Genomic DNA, 18,041 nt, shown 5'->3' on the forward strand with positions numbered 1-18,041 from the left:
TAAATGTTAGACATTGTTTGTATATTTATTTATAATTTTATATTAACAATTATACTTATGTACTAATGGTAATTATTACTAAATACCACATAATTGATTAATTAAAGACGATAAAAATGTGCATATGTAAAAAGAACTATTAATTTTTTTTTAATATTACAATTATTATTATCCTCTTCTATTAATTTATTTTCCTTCCTCCCATATTTGTCGGTTCAATTTTAATACTTAAATGACAGATAAAATGCTGAGGAATTACCGTAAAAAATAATATTAAGGATGTCGTTTTTATAAAAAATTATAACAATATTTTATTATTAATCCTCGCCGAGCAGATCCTCATCGAGATTGACATCCTGTAATTATTTATTTATAAATTTATTAATCTAAAGTAAATAAATTTTTTTATTTATGTAATTTATTAGTCACGGAAATATTATGTGATCATTATTGTTGATGTATGTAATCGATACAAATTGAATGTGAATGAAGGGTATTTGGTGAAAATATATACGTATATATGTGTGTATGTGTGTGTAATGCGTTCAATGTTTTAGTATGTTAGCCGAGAGCTTTCGCAAAAAGCCCTCAGGTTGTTTATTCTATCAGCAGTCACGGTGTATTTTGTTTACAGCTTTGTTGCCATAACATACTAAACCCCACTGAGTTAATCCTACGATAGAGTCGCAGATCGTAGCTGAGCTATGCGTTTTGTCACGCTTTCATACATTAACTTATTTTTTATTTATATTTTATACTCCATCTCAACGTTTATTTATTTTATTCAACAATATTGTTGTTAGTAAATTACGTGTATCTAATTTACGAGTTTAACAAATAAAATTCATCGTCGTATAATATTATTGCTGTGTATTATCAATTGATTAAATGTATCGATAATTTGTATTGAAGATTGTTAATGAAAATAAAAATAAGTTATATATAAATTATTATTTTATGCAATTTTCAAAAATACTGACACATAAGTTTGTTTTATAGAGATTTATAAGTACGCGTCGAAGATTTTAGAGTCGGTCTTTTTCTAAGATCAAAAATTAATAAAAATTCTAATACTGGGGATGTGATTACTTTTATAACTGTGTGATGTTTCTAAATATTCAACAGCTCGCGAATAAAATATTTACTTTAAGCTACGACAGGATTACTTTGGATTGCAAGATAATTTTTAGTTAAATTTTTTCTGAGTAGTCGCGTGTTTTGAAAATCTAAGAAGTGAAAATTCTCACGCAAAAAAAAAAAAACAAGACATAGCTATTATAGTTTCAAATAGTAAAAAGGCGCGAAATATGAAATCTGGAAATACTGTTACAATGTATTTTTTTTTTATACTTATTCATTAATTCAAATAGAGTATTAAATGCCCAAAAATGAAGCAGTGACCACAACTGGCACTTCCACCCTATCAGAATTTCAAATATCAAATTTTGTCGGCTAAAATTTGTTTTCTAAATTTCGTTTAGTTCCTAGCAGATATCCGTACGTGACTTTTTCTTTCAAATCTATCTCACGGCGAAATTGTAAGAATGCATGTTTATTATAAATTGTGCAAAAATTTAAATTTTACTTTACATGCATTTTCTCATCAATAAAAATCATATTAATTATTTTATTACTGAGATTATTATCTTTTTAGTTTCTAGAAGTTTATTGATAAAAAAATAGAATTGACTCACACGGAAAAACCGTAATTTCCACGAATAAAACTAATTTTTCACAAACAATCTTTGATTGAATGTTACCCTTGTAAATTACTGCAAAAGTTACGTTTAAAGTTTCCTCCATTAATCTTTAATGTAAAAAAAATTGTTTATGTCATTTGTAAATTAAATTAAAAACAAAAAAATAAATAATCAAATAACATATGTAATATAATGAATGTAAAATGAAAATCCATTATATATATTTATGTAAATATAATTAATTTGTAAATGACTAATGTTGTGTATTGCCCGAATTATTATGAGTCAACCCGTCGTGTAATTGATATTTATATTTAAAATATTAAATTATTTTATAAGTAAATAAATTAAAAAAAATAATTAACTCACAGTAGTGTCGATATTCTCGTCCAGCTCAAGATCTAGGTCCAGGTCCTCGTCCTCTACGGTCAGCGGTCGTGACGTACTCGTGGGAACCGTGACTTTTTCGGGCACGAGAGGTTTCATCGACTGGGCGTCGGCATGATCTATGTCAAGCCCCTGTAACCTGCTGGCTAAATAATCGGCTTTTTTATCATCATCCGTCTCATTTTCGTGAACATTTTGTTCACTGGCAAGCATTTCTTCTGCTGCTTTTCGTTCGATATTTAACTGCAAACATAAAAAATTATTATCGGTTATTAAAATCTCAAAATATTTATTTTATTTATGAAGTAAAAATAAAAGTCAACGATCTATACATTATCTTAATAACCGTGACTTAATCATAAACATATTACATTGTGACTATGAATGACTATAAAATTAATAATTTAACGAGACTAAATAAAAATCCAAGGGATTGGATGGTATGTTGTTGGTATTATAGATTTACAAGTGTAGATTGTAAGTTGATTATACTGAGTAATGGATTAGTTCCGATAGGATTCGCACAACATAAATGTAATCAGTTTACTGTTACGCAATCATCGTAAAGTGTGTATTGCGAATTAAACTTTAAAACACTGGATTTGATGGATCAATCTGGCCTGTTTAATGTAATCGTTTTATCGCATAACGATTCATGCATAAATCAATTACACTAAAATTAATAAATACCAAATAATAAAACGTTAACTATTTTTGTTTAAATTTGATAAGCAGGGGAAATTTAAATACGTGTCAACTATTGATTATAAAGTAAATTGATAAAATAAATAATTACCGGCAATGATGAGAATTGCGATGCTGGTATTTTTGTTTTATACTCATTTCGCAAGTACTCTTCGACCTTTAGCGCTTCTCTGTAACCTGGGAACAGATTTTCGTACTGTTCTGGATCAGCTAAACTTTGACCGGCTTTTTCACTAACTGCAGACAATTTATCTTTCCACAGTTTAACGACGTATGATACTTTACTGGGAGCATAAGCACGTGCAAAGAACGCAGCCTCGGGAATGCGATCAGTTTTTATTAAAATTTCAAGACAATCGTCGACTTTGCCCAGCAGGAAGTTTGACAAAAATGATATATTATTTTTTCCACTTTCATCGGCAGCTTGTCCGAGTTTTTCAATCATTCCGGCATTGCCAGTACTTGTTGCCAGTAATAGTAACCCACCAAAATCTTGTGCGTGGTGTAGACATTCTTGTGCAAGTCTTAATTTTCCTTTCTGAGTGGCGAGTGAGGCCAATTGTTGCCACTTTTGTTGGCTGCTGGCTTCTTTGGCGAGAGTGTGCGCGGTCTCAAGATCACCAAGGGCTAAAGCGAGCTCGAATCTGTGCTCGGGATCCGTGGAGACTTCGAGCGCTTGTCGTTTGAATCCTTGTTTCTCCAGGAAATGAGCTACTCTAGTACGGTGTTCTTTGGGTACTGTCGGCAGAACGCGGTCAGCTGTCTCGAAGTCTTTGCGCATAACCGCCGTCTGGTACTCCAGGACCGAGAGTAAGAGTGAGTAAGACACTATTGCTAATTCTTTGTCACATAAATACAGACGATTGTCTTTGGGAACGTATCCAAGGAGATACATGGGACGGTCTAGATGGGAAATAGTTACTACTTCCCCACCAACGAAGTAATTTATGCGATTTACACTGTTAGTGTAGATGAAACAGTCTCCGATCCAGCAACCGGTTTTTACTACTTCACTCATTTCCGCAACCATTTCGAATGCGTCTTCGATATCTTCGGCATTCTCGTCGGCGTTTGCAACTATCTCGCTGTGGTACTTGAGTATAAAGTACTGATCGGTGGTAGCGAGAGCTATCAGTGATGCATTTTCAGCCCAGTAAACATGGGTCGGTTGAATGTCGATACGTCTTATGAGTCTTAGGTTTTCCCAATCAAAGAATGACAGCCCAGAGACTGATGAAACTCCCAAAAGGAATCCACCAAATATTCCTGTAAATAAAATATTTTATTAATCGATAAATCTAGTTATAAATTTTCAAGTGATAAAAATAAATTACCATCAACACCAAAGTCTGGTTTCAAAGCTTTCTTTTCCTTGAAGTTCTTAAATACTTTAACAACTGACGAGCTTTCACGGACAGCATACTGACTAGAATCAGCAGCCCAAACAAACTCCAGAGCTTGGCCAAAAGCTTTGTTTCTCAACGCCATTGAAGTATAAATAATGTATTCTCCATCCCCGCAGACGACCAGGAAACGTCCATTGGGATTGTGTTGGATTGTCTGAGGATAAATTTCACACGCGCCCATATCTTTGACTGCTAATGGCAGACGCTCTCCATCTTGTACTTCTTCTCCCATAGCTTTCAAATTAACCTGCTGTATTTCGCTATGTCTCGCCCAAACAATTTTACCACCCATCGAGTCCATTGACACGGCCGGCTCTTCTCTTCCAACTTTGATCATCACGCTCCCTTCGTCGTAACCTATCGCCACATTGTTGGACCCACGCATACTGGAAATAGTCCAGACCCGCTCGAACCCATAGTTGAGTGAGGATTCTAATCTGTAAGTACCCGCATGCCATATTCTCACCGTCCCGTCTTCGGAACCCGTTAAAACAATCGGAAGCTCGGGATGGAAGCATACTGCAGATATATTTTGTGTATGTCCTTCAAGAGTCTGCACACATGTTTTGTTTTGGTAGTCCCATATTTTGACGTATCTGTCATCAGCACCAGATATCAAATACGGTTTATCACCTCCGTGATAATAATCAACGCAATTGACTCCTTTCTCATGACCTTCAAGAGTGAAATTGGCATTTGACGACCCAAGTTGCCAGACTTTAACTGTTCTGTCGAGTGATGCACTTGCAAATGTGTTGTTGTCTTTTGGATTAAACACTACTTGCATCACATAATGAGTGTGTCCCTCAAATATTTGCTGTCCACGCCATGATTTTTCCCAATTCCACAGTTTTATTAACATGTCATCTATTAATTAAATTATACAATAAAAAAAATGTAAGCATATGCTGATTTTTTAAAGTGTTTCGTGATTTTGCAATCACTACAATCAATAAGCTTTCAAATGGATGAGAATATTTGTCTTTTTAATCATAAACAATAAAATAAAAATCAATGAGTAATTGATTTGACATACAATTGAATGAAAGACATATAGACTCCAGGTTGCTAATTTTCTTGTATATTTAGGATAACTATAAATACTTACCACTGCTTGTAAGTATAAAAGGTTGTGTTGGATGTACGGCAATACATCTGACATAATCACTGTGTGCTTCAAATGAATGTACACGTTCCAATGTATTGTAATTAAACACGCGAACTTGCATATCATCTGAACCAGTGACAACCCAATTTTTCCTGGGTACAAATTTTGATGTTCTCACCGGAAGATCACATACTTCAAAGGTTTTTACCAGTGTCTGTGTCTCGTGGTTCCAGATGTTTACATTTCCTTGGTAAAGTGAACATAACATCCAGGGTTCTGTTGGATGGAGATCGACACTCTTTACTCTGTCAGACCTTGCGGTCAATTTGCGTTTTATGTCCAGTCTCAGAGGCTGAAAAAATAATTTTTATTATTATGGACGGATTGTGATCAATTATTATTGTACAGTAGATAATTTAAAGAGGTTATATTGCGGGATTTATAATAATTATGGTTGTAATTAATTTTAAATCAAATAATTTAATAATAAATTAGTACCATGGTAAATAAATTAAAAATTTTGATTAAGAAGTTGAATTAGAGATGATGAAAATCTGAGGAATAAAATGTGTGGCAGTTTTGACGTGTCTAAATAAAGAGAGGAAATGTAATGTTTTTTTTATAGGAATTGTGGGGAGGAAATTGTTGAAGAAAGTGGATTTAAATATTCGAACATGTACTTACCATTGTTAATTATTTTGTGGTGGATAAAAAAGTAGAAATATTATTTATCTTGATAAAATATATATTTTTAACAGATCTAAACAAGACACCGCTGCCATGAAGTTAGGACGTGGCTAGTGGTTCTAAAAACTCTGAGTGGCGCGCGCATCGTTCGGATATTTTTTAAAAATTTGCGGGACGAATTGAATGAAATTCGACGCGTACTCACAGTAACAAGTGTTTGATTTTTGGTAATTAATTAACGATTATAGTAAAAGATTAAAACGTAACGTTCAATGATTTCATTAACAAAATGTATAAAATTTTCATGTGTCCGTCATTCTTCACACAAAATCAGCAGGAAAGGTAGGGACGAGAAAGTGTTGCTACCATCAGACTACTTGTTTATAAAGTTGAAGAAAATTCAAACGGATGGTGCTCGATGATAAAAGTTTAAAAATAACCCGGGAAACGGTGATCTTGACCGTGCGGTCTAAAGCGTACGACTTAGGCCTCTCGAATTTAAATATTCGCAAGACGTGAGTTTGAATCCCAGTGGAACCGAAAGAATTCTTCACTCACAAAGTGTGAGGTCTTTCGGTCCCGAGATCTGTCTCGCCGCCGATCTCTCAATTTGATCGGGTTTCAAGGGGATTTGATTTGGTTTGAAGTTTTAAAAATTAAATTTGTATAGGGTGCATTCCGAAATGCGCTGCGAGCAGCTGTAGCGTAGCGCATTTCAAAATGCACGCTTATTAATTATTCTTATTACTTGCGCGGTAAATTTAAATATTTATAAAATAAATCAGTAGAAATTGGAGAAAAATTAAAAATCGTACGTCAAAATAAAATGGCGGCAGAATATGATAGAGAAATGTTTAAAAAATTAAAAAAAAACACGCAAGTGTTTGAACAAACCTTGGTGGGGAAATAAAATGCAGAAGGGTGTCCTAATACACTTGGAGATTTAAATTAAACTGCTCCAAGTGCATTGCAGCTAAAAAACGTCACTTAACTGCTATTCCTCCACCAGACGATGCCAGATGAATTTGCTCAGGAACTTGGAAGTTGTCAGCATCAGCAATCAGCAAGACTTTACACTCAACACTCAACTACACCATAGAGACTTAGCACAATTTAAATTAACAAAAGATAAATTTTACAATCACTGTACAATTTTACATGACGCCACTGCGATACTGTTTCAATTCAAACGTAAAGAACAAAGAAGGATCTGGATTACTACTGAAGTTGTCGATGATACTGACTGTCGCTATCGAACCGTCAGTTGATACAAAGCAATCGAATTTGCGATTCATCGACCGCCCCCACTTGAGAAAAAATTTAAACGTCGAATACAGCGACGCGCAGTAGCGCCAACTTGGCGCGGAATTTCGAAATTGAAATTTAATAATTTTATTAAAATTTGTTTCAATAACTATGTATATTAATCAGACTAAAAAATGACCGTGAAGTTAGCCGACACCCGCCATTTTTTAAATGAAAAAGTTTATAACTTTAGAAAAAAAAAAAATTTTCAAATTTAAAAATAAGGCTCGTGTAGATTTTTCAATATTCTAGACGAGTATTTTTATAAAAAGATCAAAAAATAAATACTCGAGGTACAATTTGAAATTAAATTTTAAGATTACTTATTTTGTATTCAAAAAGTTTTAAAAACCTCATTACTTTTTGATTTTTATATATAATTTTTCGAAATCTAGACGAGTATTTTTTTTATTTTTCACTTTTCCAATTTTTTAATCTGGAAATTAACCGTTTTCGGATAAAATGTCTTGTAATTTAAAATAAAACATAAATTTTGAAATTTCGAAAAAATACTCGTGTAGATTTTTCAATTTTCTAAACGTGTATTTTTTTTAAACTTTAACTTGCGATAATTCTATTTTTTTTAAAACTCCGAGTGCTAGGTCTATATTTTCTGTGGGATTTCTATAGGATTTCTCTGGGATTTCCAGAGAATTTAACTTGCGATAATTCTATTTTTTTTTACAACTCCGAATGCTGAGTCTATATTTTCTATGGGATTTCTATGGGATTTCCAGAGAATTTAACTTGCAATAATTCTATTTTTTTTAAAACTCCGAGTGCTAGGTCTATATTTTCTATGGGATTTCTATGGGATTTCTCTGGGATTTCCAAAGAATTTAACTTGCGATAATTCTATTTTTTTTTACAACTCCGAATGCTGGGTCTATATTTTCTATGGGATTTCTATGGGATTTCTCTGGGATTTCCAGAGAATTTAACTTGCGATAATTCTATTTTTTTTTACAACTCCGAATGCTGGGTCTATATTTTCTATGGGATTTCTATGGGATTTCTCTGGGATTTCCAGAGAATTTAACTTGCGATAATTCTATTTTTTTTTACAACTCTCATGCTGGGTCTATATTTTCTATGGGATTTCTATGGGATTTCTCTGGGATTTCCAGAGAATTTAACTTGCGATAATTCTATTTTTTTTTACAACTCCGAATGTTGGGTCTATATTTTCTATGGGATTTCTCTGGGATTTCCAGAAAATTTAACTTGCGATAATTCTATTTTTTTCTTACAACACCGATTGCTGGGTCTATATTTTCTATGGGATTTCTATGGGATGTCTCTGGGATTTCCAGAGAATTCAACTGGCGATAATTTTATCTTTCGAAGAGCTCGAAAATGTATCTACGACTAAATTTTCGAGCTCAAGGAGCTTGAAACCAGCGGGAAGTTTTAGGGCTGGCCCGCAGGGTCAACCGACGCCCAGATTTTTTTATAAGAATTTACACCAAAAATACTAATATTATCACTTTTTTTTGTACTTTGAATATTTTAACTGTTCGGAGATGAGTGAAAATATAAGTTTTTATGTGATTTTTTACAAACCCAGTAATGTATCTTGCCCCATTTTTTTTTTTTGGTGCAAGATACATAATTTTTTTGTAGCAATATTGCATTTTTTTGGTTAAACAGAATAAAATTTCTCGGAACAAGTACTATTTTTTTCACGCAAGTATTTTTGTATTCTCCGACCAAAATAACAAAATTTGCTTAAGCCAAGAGAAAAAATTTCTCGGGAGAAAAGATCGATATGGAGAAGGGGAAAGTCACCGGTGCTAGGCAGCAACAGCGGGAGTAGTTCGGTGCTCGCCACGAGATCGCGCCTACGATTTGTAGTGTCCCTGGTAAGACATTTATTTCAGAGGTCTTACATTCCAAATTTCAATACGATTTTATTTGTGTACCCTTCTATCATTTGATAGATCACCACGTACCTGTTTGGGTTGTACCATAGTATATCCCATAATACATCATGACTTTAATATTTAATAATAATATTTCTTTGAGTAATTTTTGATGAATAAATAAACTGTCTCAATTTCACAGATTTTTCGTGAATAGATTGCTAAGGATTTTACTTATAAGTAAAATGCCTGGCAGTATTTCACTGATTAGATCTAGTCATGTATTAACTTATATTGAACAATGAAGAGAAGTTATTTTCTAATACTTTTCTTCTAACCTGGATCTAAGCCATACGCTTGTGATTTTCTTTTCGATGGAAGTTATCGAAGTAAATTCTTCTCTACAACCATTAATGTCACAAATCAGCTTATGATCTAGGTGTTTTACCCACACATGTGTAGGTGCTAAGTATGACTGCACCTCGTTCTTGCATTCTTTACAATAGAAATATTTCATTCCTCCGTTGCCTGGAGCCAAATATTTCAAAGATTTTACTTTTTTACATTATGTAAAAAGATTAAAACAGAATAGACATTCTCACGAATGTATGGCCTTTTAATGCATGCCACCACAAACTGAACCCTCGGAAAGGGTAGCATGGCATCAATATCGTGCCACAACGGAGAAGTTTTAGAGGTACCAGTTAGAGGATTGATGAAATTATTAAATTCATATGTGAGGCATGAAATCCACCTGGTCTCTGGCTCCACAGCCTTAGTCGTGGTGTTTACCGGTGACTTTGATCTGTCACGCTCCTCGCGTTCAAGTCCCGGCATTTCGACAACAAATAGCTTGGTGATCGTCTCGATGTTTTTCTATGGGAAAATGGAAAACAGTAATTATTATTTGAATGATATTGCTAAATTAAATTAATATTGAATATTTGTATTAGAGTAATACATATAATATGTAGATTTCATCATGAAATCTTCGAAAAAATTAAATTATCAAATTGATTCGAATAAGATATATACCATCCCGATAAAAAAAGATTTTATATAACTGTATACAGTTATATATGGATTTCCTACAATTGGATAGAGGTGATGCATAATTATATAAAATTTTCATATAATTAGATACAATTATAAACAATCGTATATAATTCTATATAAGAATGCAAAAGAGAATAATAAAATTATACACAAATGTATATATTTGTATGCAATTATATATAATCTATACGAATACAGTATGTGATTATATACAAATGTATATGTTTGTATACAATTATATAGAATTGAATATAATTATATATAATCTATACGAAAACATTACGTGATTATATTCATTTGTATACAATTTTGTATAAAATTGTATATACATTGTATACAGATTGTATACAATTAGATATAATTATGTACGATTGTATACAATCGGATCAGGCCATTTTTTCTATCCAATTTATATATAATTTTATACAATTGTATAAAATATTTTTTCATCGGGATTCTATTAGAGGTATAGACAGCTGGCACGGTTTTTAAATTGATAATTTTACTTTGCTTGATTTACTGCTGGAAGGTATTTTCGTGAAAAATAATCGTATCAAAAAAGTAGAAAAAGCAAATTGAAGCTTGAAATCTCTAGTTTAAAGATCTTTCAGCAAAATAATGTTTTGAGCCACGGTTTTTGCGGAATCATAAGTAATAGCTCGAGACAAAATTTTTCTAAATTTTTTGGTTTTGTTTTTTGGGTCTACGGGGCCGGAAAATTTTTTTTCCGAAAATTCAATCCATGGTACATTTAGGAAATTTGTTCAGCTGCAATTTCCTTCTTTTGTTACTTTTTACGACAATTTGCTGCTGATATATATTAGCCTTCAAATGAAAAAGAATCTTATTGTCTTTGATTGTCGATATCTTAGCAACTAATGGTCGCATAATAATTTTGAGGGCAGCTTTAAAAACTTAAATAAATCCCTCGCAAAACCTCAAAAAAAATTTTTTTATCCTTAATATCCATTTGAAAAACCTACAAAAAATGAACTTTTCAATGTTTTTTAGTTAATCAACCGCTGCTTTAAGAATATTGATGGAAAGGGTATTGTTGCCAGGTGATTTTACAGCTTAATCACCCCCCCTCCCCCCGATTGAAAGAAACGATTCAAAACGATTTGCAATGTTCAATTTCCATAAGAAGGGTGATTCGAAAGTATTCAAAAGCATTGAAAGGTATTTAAAATTTTATTTTTCTAATCGTTTCAAATCGTTTCTTTCAATAAGAGGGCTCCAAAAGACCTGTAAATTTTCAAATCGATCCATTGAACCGTTTGTCCGGGCCGATTGCTCAAAGTTTTACAAAACAATTAAAGGAACAAGTTTTGTTCTTTAATTTGCGTAATCATTCCCAAAATGAAAAAGTTAATTTTTTTCGGATTTTCTTTCATTTTTGCGTTAGTTATTTAGTAGATGTCAGGTAAAGAGAAAAAAAAAATTCCGTAGAACGGGATAAAACAAGAATCTTATTATTTTATTTTTTTTTTTTTCGTTTTTCGGAAATTTTTTTTTGTATGTTGTTTTTACTAAATTATTTCAAAAAAAGAACTAATGAACCAATAGAGCGAACTAGTTCGCCATTGGGTTATGAACTCAATATTGAGCGCTCTTTGTGGTGATCGACTAGGCCCAAGACTATACCGTAAGAATGCAATGTCTTTCGGTTTATTTTCACGTTGAAATTGAAGCTGCTGATGAGCATGCGCCTTGATTATTTATGGCGCAAGCTGTGTCAGTGTAGCATAAAAAAAAATTAACCTAAAACCTAGCACAGTAACACTAGCTATCACCAATGACAATAAACAACAAAGAAAAATTAATAATTAACATCTGACAGTGGCAGCAATTAAATGGATTCAAAGTGTTCAATACAACGATCGCTTCCCCCTTTAGTCGAAGGTAAAGTCAACGGGTACCTGGAGTTGAGGATTGATCAGGTCGTTTGGACCCGCAGAACTCCTGGCAGTGTTACTGTTGTTGCTTGTTGGTGGGGTGAGTTGGACCATGCCCAATTCAAGTAAGTAAACAAAATTTTTTATTATTTATTTTTATTTTTATTTATTTATTTATTTTTTATCAACAGTCCAACAGAAGCGGCAGTGAAGGAGAATAAAGTCACCAGGAATACTGAAATCTACGCTATCAAGACAAACTTTGAGTTATTCACAGAATATTTGAAGAACGCGGAGTCTCTTTCGCTGTCAGTTTTGTCCAAGAAGACTCAGCAGTCTATTGGGACAGCTAGTGTTAAAAATCTACTGGAAATATTTATTGACAAACCAGCTTGCTTTGTTCCAGTCTACACCAACGCAGGATTCAAAGTTGGAGATATTCGCGTGTCGATAAAACTGGTGCGTCTGCAAAAAAATAAGATTTCAAGAAAATACTCTCGGGAGTCAATTAAAATGATTGACGAAATCCCGATGACTTGTTCTGATATTTATTACACGGAAGTAAATTCTATGACTGATGGTTTGTCTCCAAGTTTCAAGAGCGATAAATACCGATCGATTCTGCGTGAGAAGCGCAAGAATCTAGACAATGTCAAGGTGAAGAGCGCAGTGGACCTGACTGATAAGTTAGTGGCTCAGGTTGTGGCACGAGCAAGAAAATTACGCGGTGCTTTGACAAATGATTCAAGTGACGATCAGCTGGTGCTGAGTACTGACTCAACGCTGGACAGTTTCCGGTCTGATGGATCTGCTGAGAAGGAAGCTGCTTTGTATAAATATTTTATGGGCACTTCGATGAGTCGGCGACGAGAAAAAAAAGCTTTGGAGACTTTACGGACTCAGTCGCCTACTCCAAGTCTTATTGATTTCGCTGTTGAGACCATAAGGTCTTGTAATGAAAATCCTGTTGTAAATAATCAGCACCAGCATCATCATCAAGATCAAGATCAAAATAGAAATCATAGAAATTTTAGTGCTAATTTAAAAGAACTCGATGATTCATCTGAAGAGCTAGTGATTTCTACCAACAGGTTGAGTCTTCAACGCAAGGAAGCCAGCCCCATTGACTACGTAGACAGCGTGAGAATAATTGTTGACTCTCTGACACTCACGTCAGCTGGTTTTCGACGTGTAAAGTCCTCATGTTTGTCACGGGGTGACGGACTTCCTGGTTCAGTGACGTATTTCGTCCAATACGACCCGAGCTTCGTTAATGCTAAAAAATTAAACAAGAAATCAGTCAACGGAAGTAAACCAGTCAAGATGTGCTCGAAGCAGCAAGACGGGGAAATTGTCCACTTCAACCACGAGGCGGTCTACAGCCTGCCCAAGAGTTACCTGCGCATGGAAATGCCTCTAAGGTTCAAAACCTTTAATCGACATCTCAATCAGCGGACACCCATCGAACTGGGGATCGGCTCCATGTATATCAGCGACGCGGCTCGGTCACCAACACTCAGCACTACGCAGCGACTTGCTGTTATCAAGAAAGGCATTAAAATCGGAGAGCTCAAGGTTACTGTTGAGCTGGGGTGCGACAAAACGCATTTTGGTAAACAGTTCGTAGAAGCTGTCACTTCAACAAAAGAAAATATTCCAGTTCTGGAGCTATCGTCTAATTTTACCAGTGCGTCAAGATACAAAACTGCTACTGGAGATAACAGCAACTCCAATAGCAGAGGCACCAGTGCTCCGGAGAAGAGAGAGAGTTCTTGGAGCAACAACATAACCAGGAATACTAACACTGATGCCAATAGAATGGACAGACAGATGCAGAAACGGGATCAGCCAAGAGTTGATAATGATATGCCAAGACCTCCCACGGAAAATACTTTATTCCATGGATTAATTTACATTGGAGATGGTAAAGATCTTCCGAACACTAGCACGTATTTAATTTGTCGCACATTTTGGCGCGAAGATCGGTCAGTCAGTCGTGTGTGCACTGGAACAAATCCTTTCTACAATTTCTACCAACTGGTACCTCTCATCCACAATCTCGAGCTTCTGGAACGAACAAAAGACAATTGTATTATCACTGAAGTCTATTCCAAGAATTCAACAGAAGATTCATTAATTGGAATAGCTAAGTTACCTATTCATCAGCTGTACGTTGCTTACCGCGACCCTCATGTTTTACCACATCTGCTGAAGTCAAAGTATCCGGTGATAAGTGTTGACGGCTGGGTGCCCATAACTGATCCAGTTAGTGGTGCACACTGCGGAGAAATCTACGCGCTGGTAGCACTGGGAACAGCTGAACAAATAGCACTTCTTGAAATGACTCGGGGACTTCGTGATTCATCAACGTCAATTCATACTCCACGTGCTCGTATCAATCCTGCTGCAGTGTCTGCTGCTCCTGCTGCTGATAGTTCAACGCGAAATGAACGACAGAGAAATGAATCGCCTAGTGTTAGGACTCAGGAATGTCAAACAGAAATAACTGTTGACTTGAAGCAATCACACGAAGATCAAAATAATCGTGATGAAGCTGTGATCCATACGATTGTTGACAGACTAGCACAGGCACTGAGTGCTCCCAAGACAATTGTCGAGCAAAGTGCACAGACAGAATTTAAATTTTCAAATAATTCAAACGAATCGCGCGGGAAACAAAAAATAATAAACATCGAGCCTCTGTGTCTCGACGCATCGAGTAATTCGCACAGTTTTTCAGCCGAGAGTTCAACTGACAGTCCTCGCGACAACTTCAATATGTCTCGCGAGATTTTTCGGAGCGTGGGAGTAGGCGCCGAGTTCGATGAACCCGCTGTTCAAACCCGCTCGTCAAACACTTGCTGCGACCACCCGAGCGACAGTGACGACAACGTTGCCGGCACTTCCTTTCACCTGGTCGACAATCCCTCCAGAGATTACGACGCAGCAGCTGAGCTAGAGTCTTCTAGCTCCGACAACAAACTGGAACCTTACAATGACAATCATCTGGACTCGGATATTTCAAATGAAAAAGCTTTCAAAGTAATGGTTGAGATTGACTGCGCCCTGCACTTGCCAAAAGTCGAAATAAATAACGAATTATCAGAACCCTGTACTTACGTGACCTTTCAAAAGTTTCGTACCAATGACACCAATCGTATCCAGGCTTACATGATCACGAATATTTGTCCGTACAGCTGCAGTCCCAAGTACGAGTGGCGTTGCGAGACTAAATTGTCTACAGATTTATTGATCAAGGAAGAAAAGCGACTGGTTATGAAAGTATGGCGGTTACTGGCACCAGAAACCAGCATGAGTGTCAACTTAGAGAAGGACATACTCGTCGGTATTTCGGCAATTGATTTGTCGGTACTGACTTCTGGGTTCCCGATCATCTCTGGCTGGTATCATATCATGGAGTTTGGCGGCAAATCTAATGGTCAATTAAAAATCACCGTCACTCCTCTGGACAATGTCGTTGGACTCGGAAAGACTGTGGCCACAAGACCGACTCCTGCTTTTAATTATACCAATTTATCATCCCCTTACTCGGACGATTTGTCAAAGCAAGATGACAAAGACGCGGAACATGGAGACAGTGCAGAGGACAACGAACAAGATCACGCTGAAGAAATTGAGCTGAAGATCAATAGTAATCTGGGCTTTGGTGGAATCCCGACGTCTGTTTTATCACAATCTTTAAAGTAAGTTTTTTATAATTAAATTATAAGCAAGTAATTTATTTATCTATTTATTTTTTTTCTAATTGCAGTGATAAAATGGATCAAATAAAGGAAAGCTTAAGATTTCGCCTGCACGAAGTGACCAGCAAAGCTTTTGAGGACTTGGCACAGCAGTTTGATCCAACAGACCAGGATTTTGAATTCGAAGACAATGAAAACGATAAGGAAAACGATTTAGAGAACGTTACCGTGCCGTGGCTATCGCAGTCAGCAGCTGCGAGCAATTCGACTGATCGGGAGCGGGATAGAAGTGAGAGAATAGTCAATGGAAATGGAATAGACGCAGCGCGTCAGAGTGGAAACGCAACCGATACCGGTTATTCTTCAGGTTCAAATGTTCGTTCAGTGGGCAGTCTAACTAACGGACATTACACTCCCAGTAAAGAACGTCTTACTCAAACAAACACAAACGGTTCTAGTGTGAGCGTAAACGGAAAAGACACACGAGTTAATGCGGGACATTTAAATGCCTACAGAGTCGAGAACTCAAATATCTGTATGCGAAATAACAAAAAAGTTTGCAGTAATAGCGAAGTATTTAACCTAGATCTAAATAACACGAGCGCTCCAGTAACAAACAATCAATATGAAGATGGGAATCAGCCAGCTCGCGGCACACGAATGCACATAAGTCATTTGCTAGACAAATTATCACCCCAAATTCCTATCGTACCACCGCCAATTGCAAGCCTGCCTATGAAGCGGAGTATAATGGATCTATTAACCAGTTTGCGTCATAATAACAACAATAATAACAATTTATCAAATAATGTCAAGTGTAATCGTGAAGTTAATATGCGTACAGTACCGACACAAACAGACAATTATACCGGCAATACACGATTATTTAATTTAGATACGACAAATTGGCTTTTTCGCGAGCGGGACAACGGCAGAGACGATGCAGAGATTCCAGCTAAAACACAGAAGCGTGAAAAAATATCAACGGTGATACGAGACGAGCTGATTGCTGATGACCAGAACAACGATACCCAGGAGTATGACTTTTTGTCGGCGCAATTGATGACGACTAATGTCCGGCACAGGGGGACGGAAAACACTTTGAACCCTCTGCTGTACTCGCACCTGTTACCCGACATCCCGATGTCCGACGAGCAATCAGTGGAGGGCAATAATGAAGACAGAAATAATTTAGCCAGCTCTCATCTGGCAGAAGCTGATAAAGACGTTGAAAGACTAGACAATCGATACGTCGAGAGCTTCAACGCCACTATCAATAAAAGTCTCAAGAGATTGAGAGATCACGATGTTATTTCATCGCATAAGTCAACATCCACCAGCGAAATTGATAATATGTCAACGGTTGCTGTTGCTGTTGGTGCTGGTGATGGCGCTGATGAAGGTGGTTACGGCGTAATTGAGACCAGCGAAGTGTCTCGCGTGACTCCCTCCGGTGTTTCTGAAAACGTTGATGGAAATATCGACGTGACTGTTATCCACAAACCTTGCAATGAGGATTTAATGGCCTGCAATAATGTAGAGTCAGCAATTACAACCACAACGGCAATGGTTATGACTCCGACAATTACTACCAGCACAAGTACAAGCACCAACACAACTCCTCAACTTTTTTACGATAATGACATGCAAACAGCTAGCGAAATCGATTGCAATAGCTCTCTAAACTCATCCGAAACGTCTGTTTCTGTAATATCACGGCAAGCTCCTGATGGTGGAAATCCAATTGAAGATCCCGCTAGATTTCTTTCAAAGCAAACTCGCCACGAACATGATTCCTCATCCTCCGAAAGTTAAATACTATTTTCAATTTCTTCGTCTATTAGATATATATATATATACATATATATAATTTACTTTTTTATGCTTGACTATTGATTACATTAATTACCACAAAAAAAGTGGTAGAACAAAAGCACATGATGTGTGGCAAAATAAAGTGACTGATTCACGTATACGTAATTAGATAATATTTTTAAAAAGTTAATAAGTAAAATTTATAAATATATACATATATACTTAAGTTGTATAAGTAATGGATGCTAAAATAAATTTAATCTGTTAAAATAATAAACTCATGTAATACGTTAACAGTGAAAAATATTTTTTATATTATCTTTCTTGTAAATACCGCTCAATAATTAGTAATGATGTTAATTACTATAATTGTATGCATTTGGAAAATAATAACCGGCTATAATTACGTAA

At 35.6% G+C, this 18,041-nt stretch overlaps 2 protein-coding genes across 2 annotated transcripts; one reads left to right on the forward strand and one right to left on the reverse strand.

Moving 5' to 3' along the window:
- On the reverse strand, positions 1 to 6,151 carry LOC130663173 (coatomer subunit beta'-like). The gene is made up of 6 exons (XM_057462290.1): positions 5,991 to 6,151; positions 5,307 to 5,658; positions 4,127 to 5,065; positions 2,884 to 4,058; positions 2,070 to 2,330; positions 1 to 356 (listed from the first exon to the last, which is right to left on the reverse strand). The coding sequence occupies exons 1-6, from the start codon at positions 5,991 to 5,993 to the stop codon at positions 318 to 320; spliced, it is 2,769 nt and encodes a 922-aa protein (XP_057318273.1). The 5' UTR covers positions 5,994 to 6,151; the 3' UTR covers positions 1 to 317.
- A 5,801-nt stretch (positions 6,152 to 11,952) lies between these two features.
- LOC130678456 (uncharacterized) lies at positions 11,953 to 18,041 on the forward strand. The gene is made up of 3 exons (XM_057485657.1): positions 11,953 to 12,236; positions 12,303 to 15,815; positions 15,884 to 18,041. The coding sequence occupies exons 1-3, from the start codon at positions 12,070 to 12,072 to the stop codon at positions 17,628 to 17,630; spliced, it is 5,427 nt and encodes a 1,808-aa protein (XP_057341640.1). The 5' UTR covers positions 11,953 to 12,069; the 3' UTR covers positions 17,631 to 18,041.

This window comes from Microplitis mediator, chromosome 2, assembly GCF_029852145.1.
Source record: "Microplitis mediator isolate UGA2020A chromosome 2, iyMicMedi2.1, whole genome shotgun sequence".
Classification (NCBI taxonomy): domain Eukaryota; kingdom Metazoa; phylum Arthropoda; class Insecta; order Hymenoptera; family Braconidae; genus Microplitis; species Microplitis mediator.

Coding starts and splice junctions, on each gene's coding strand:
- LOC130663173 (XM_057462290.1), bottom strand. Junction 2,331..2,883: donor CGCAATTCTCATCATTGCCG/GTAATTATTTAT, acceptor TTATGTTTGCAG/TTAAATATCGAACGAAAAGC. Junction 357..2,069: donor ACGAGAATATCGACACTACT/GTGAGTTAATTA, acceptor AAATAATTACAG/GATGTCAATCTCGATGAGGA.
- LOC130678456 (XM_057485657.1), top strand. CDS start 12,070: ATGGATTCAAAGTGTTCAATACAACGATCGCTTCCCCCTTTAGTCGAA. Junction 12,237..12,302: donor TTGGACCATGCCCAATTCAA/GTAAGTAAACAA, acceptor TTTTATCAACAG/TCCAACAGAAGCGGCAGTGA. Junction 15,816..15,883: donor GTTTTATCACAATCTTTAAA/GTAAGTTTTTTA, acceptor TTCTAATTGCAG/TGATAAAATGGATCAAATAA.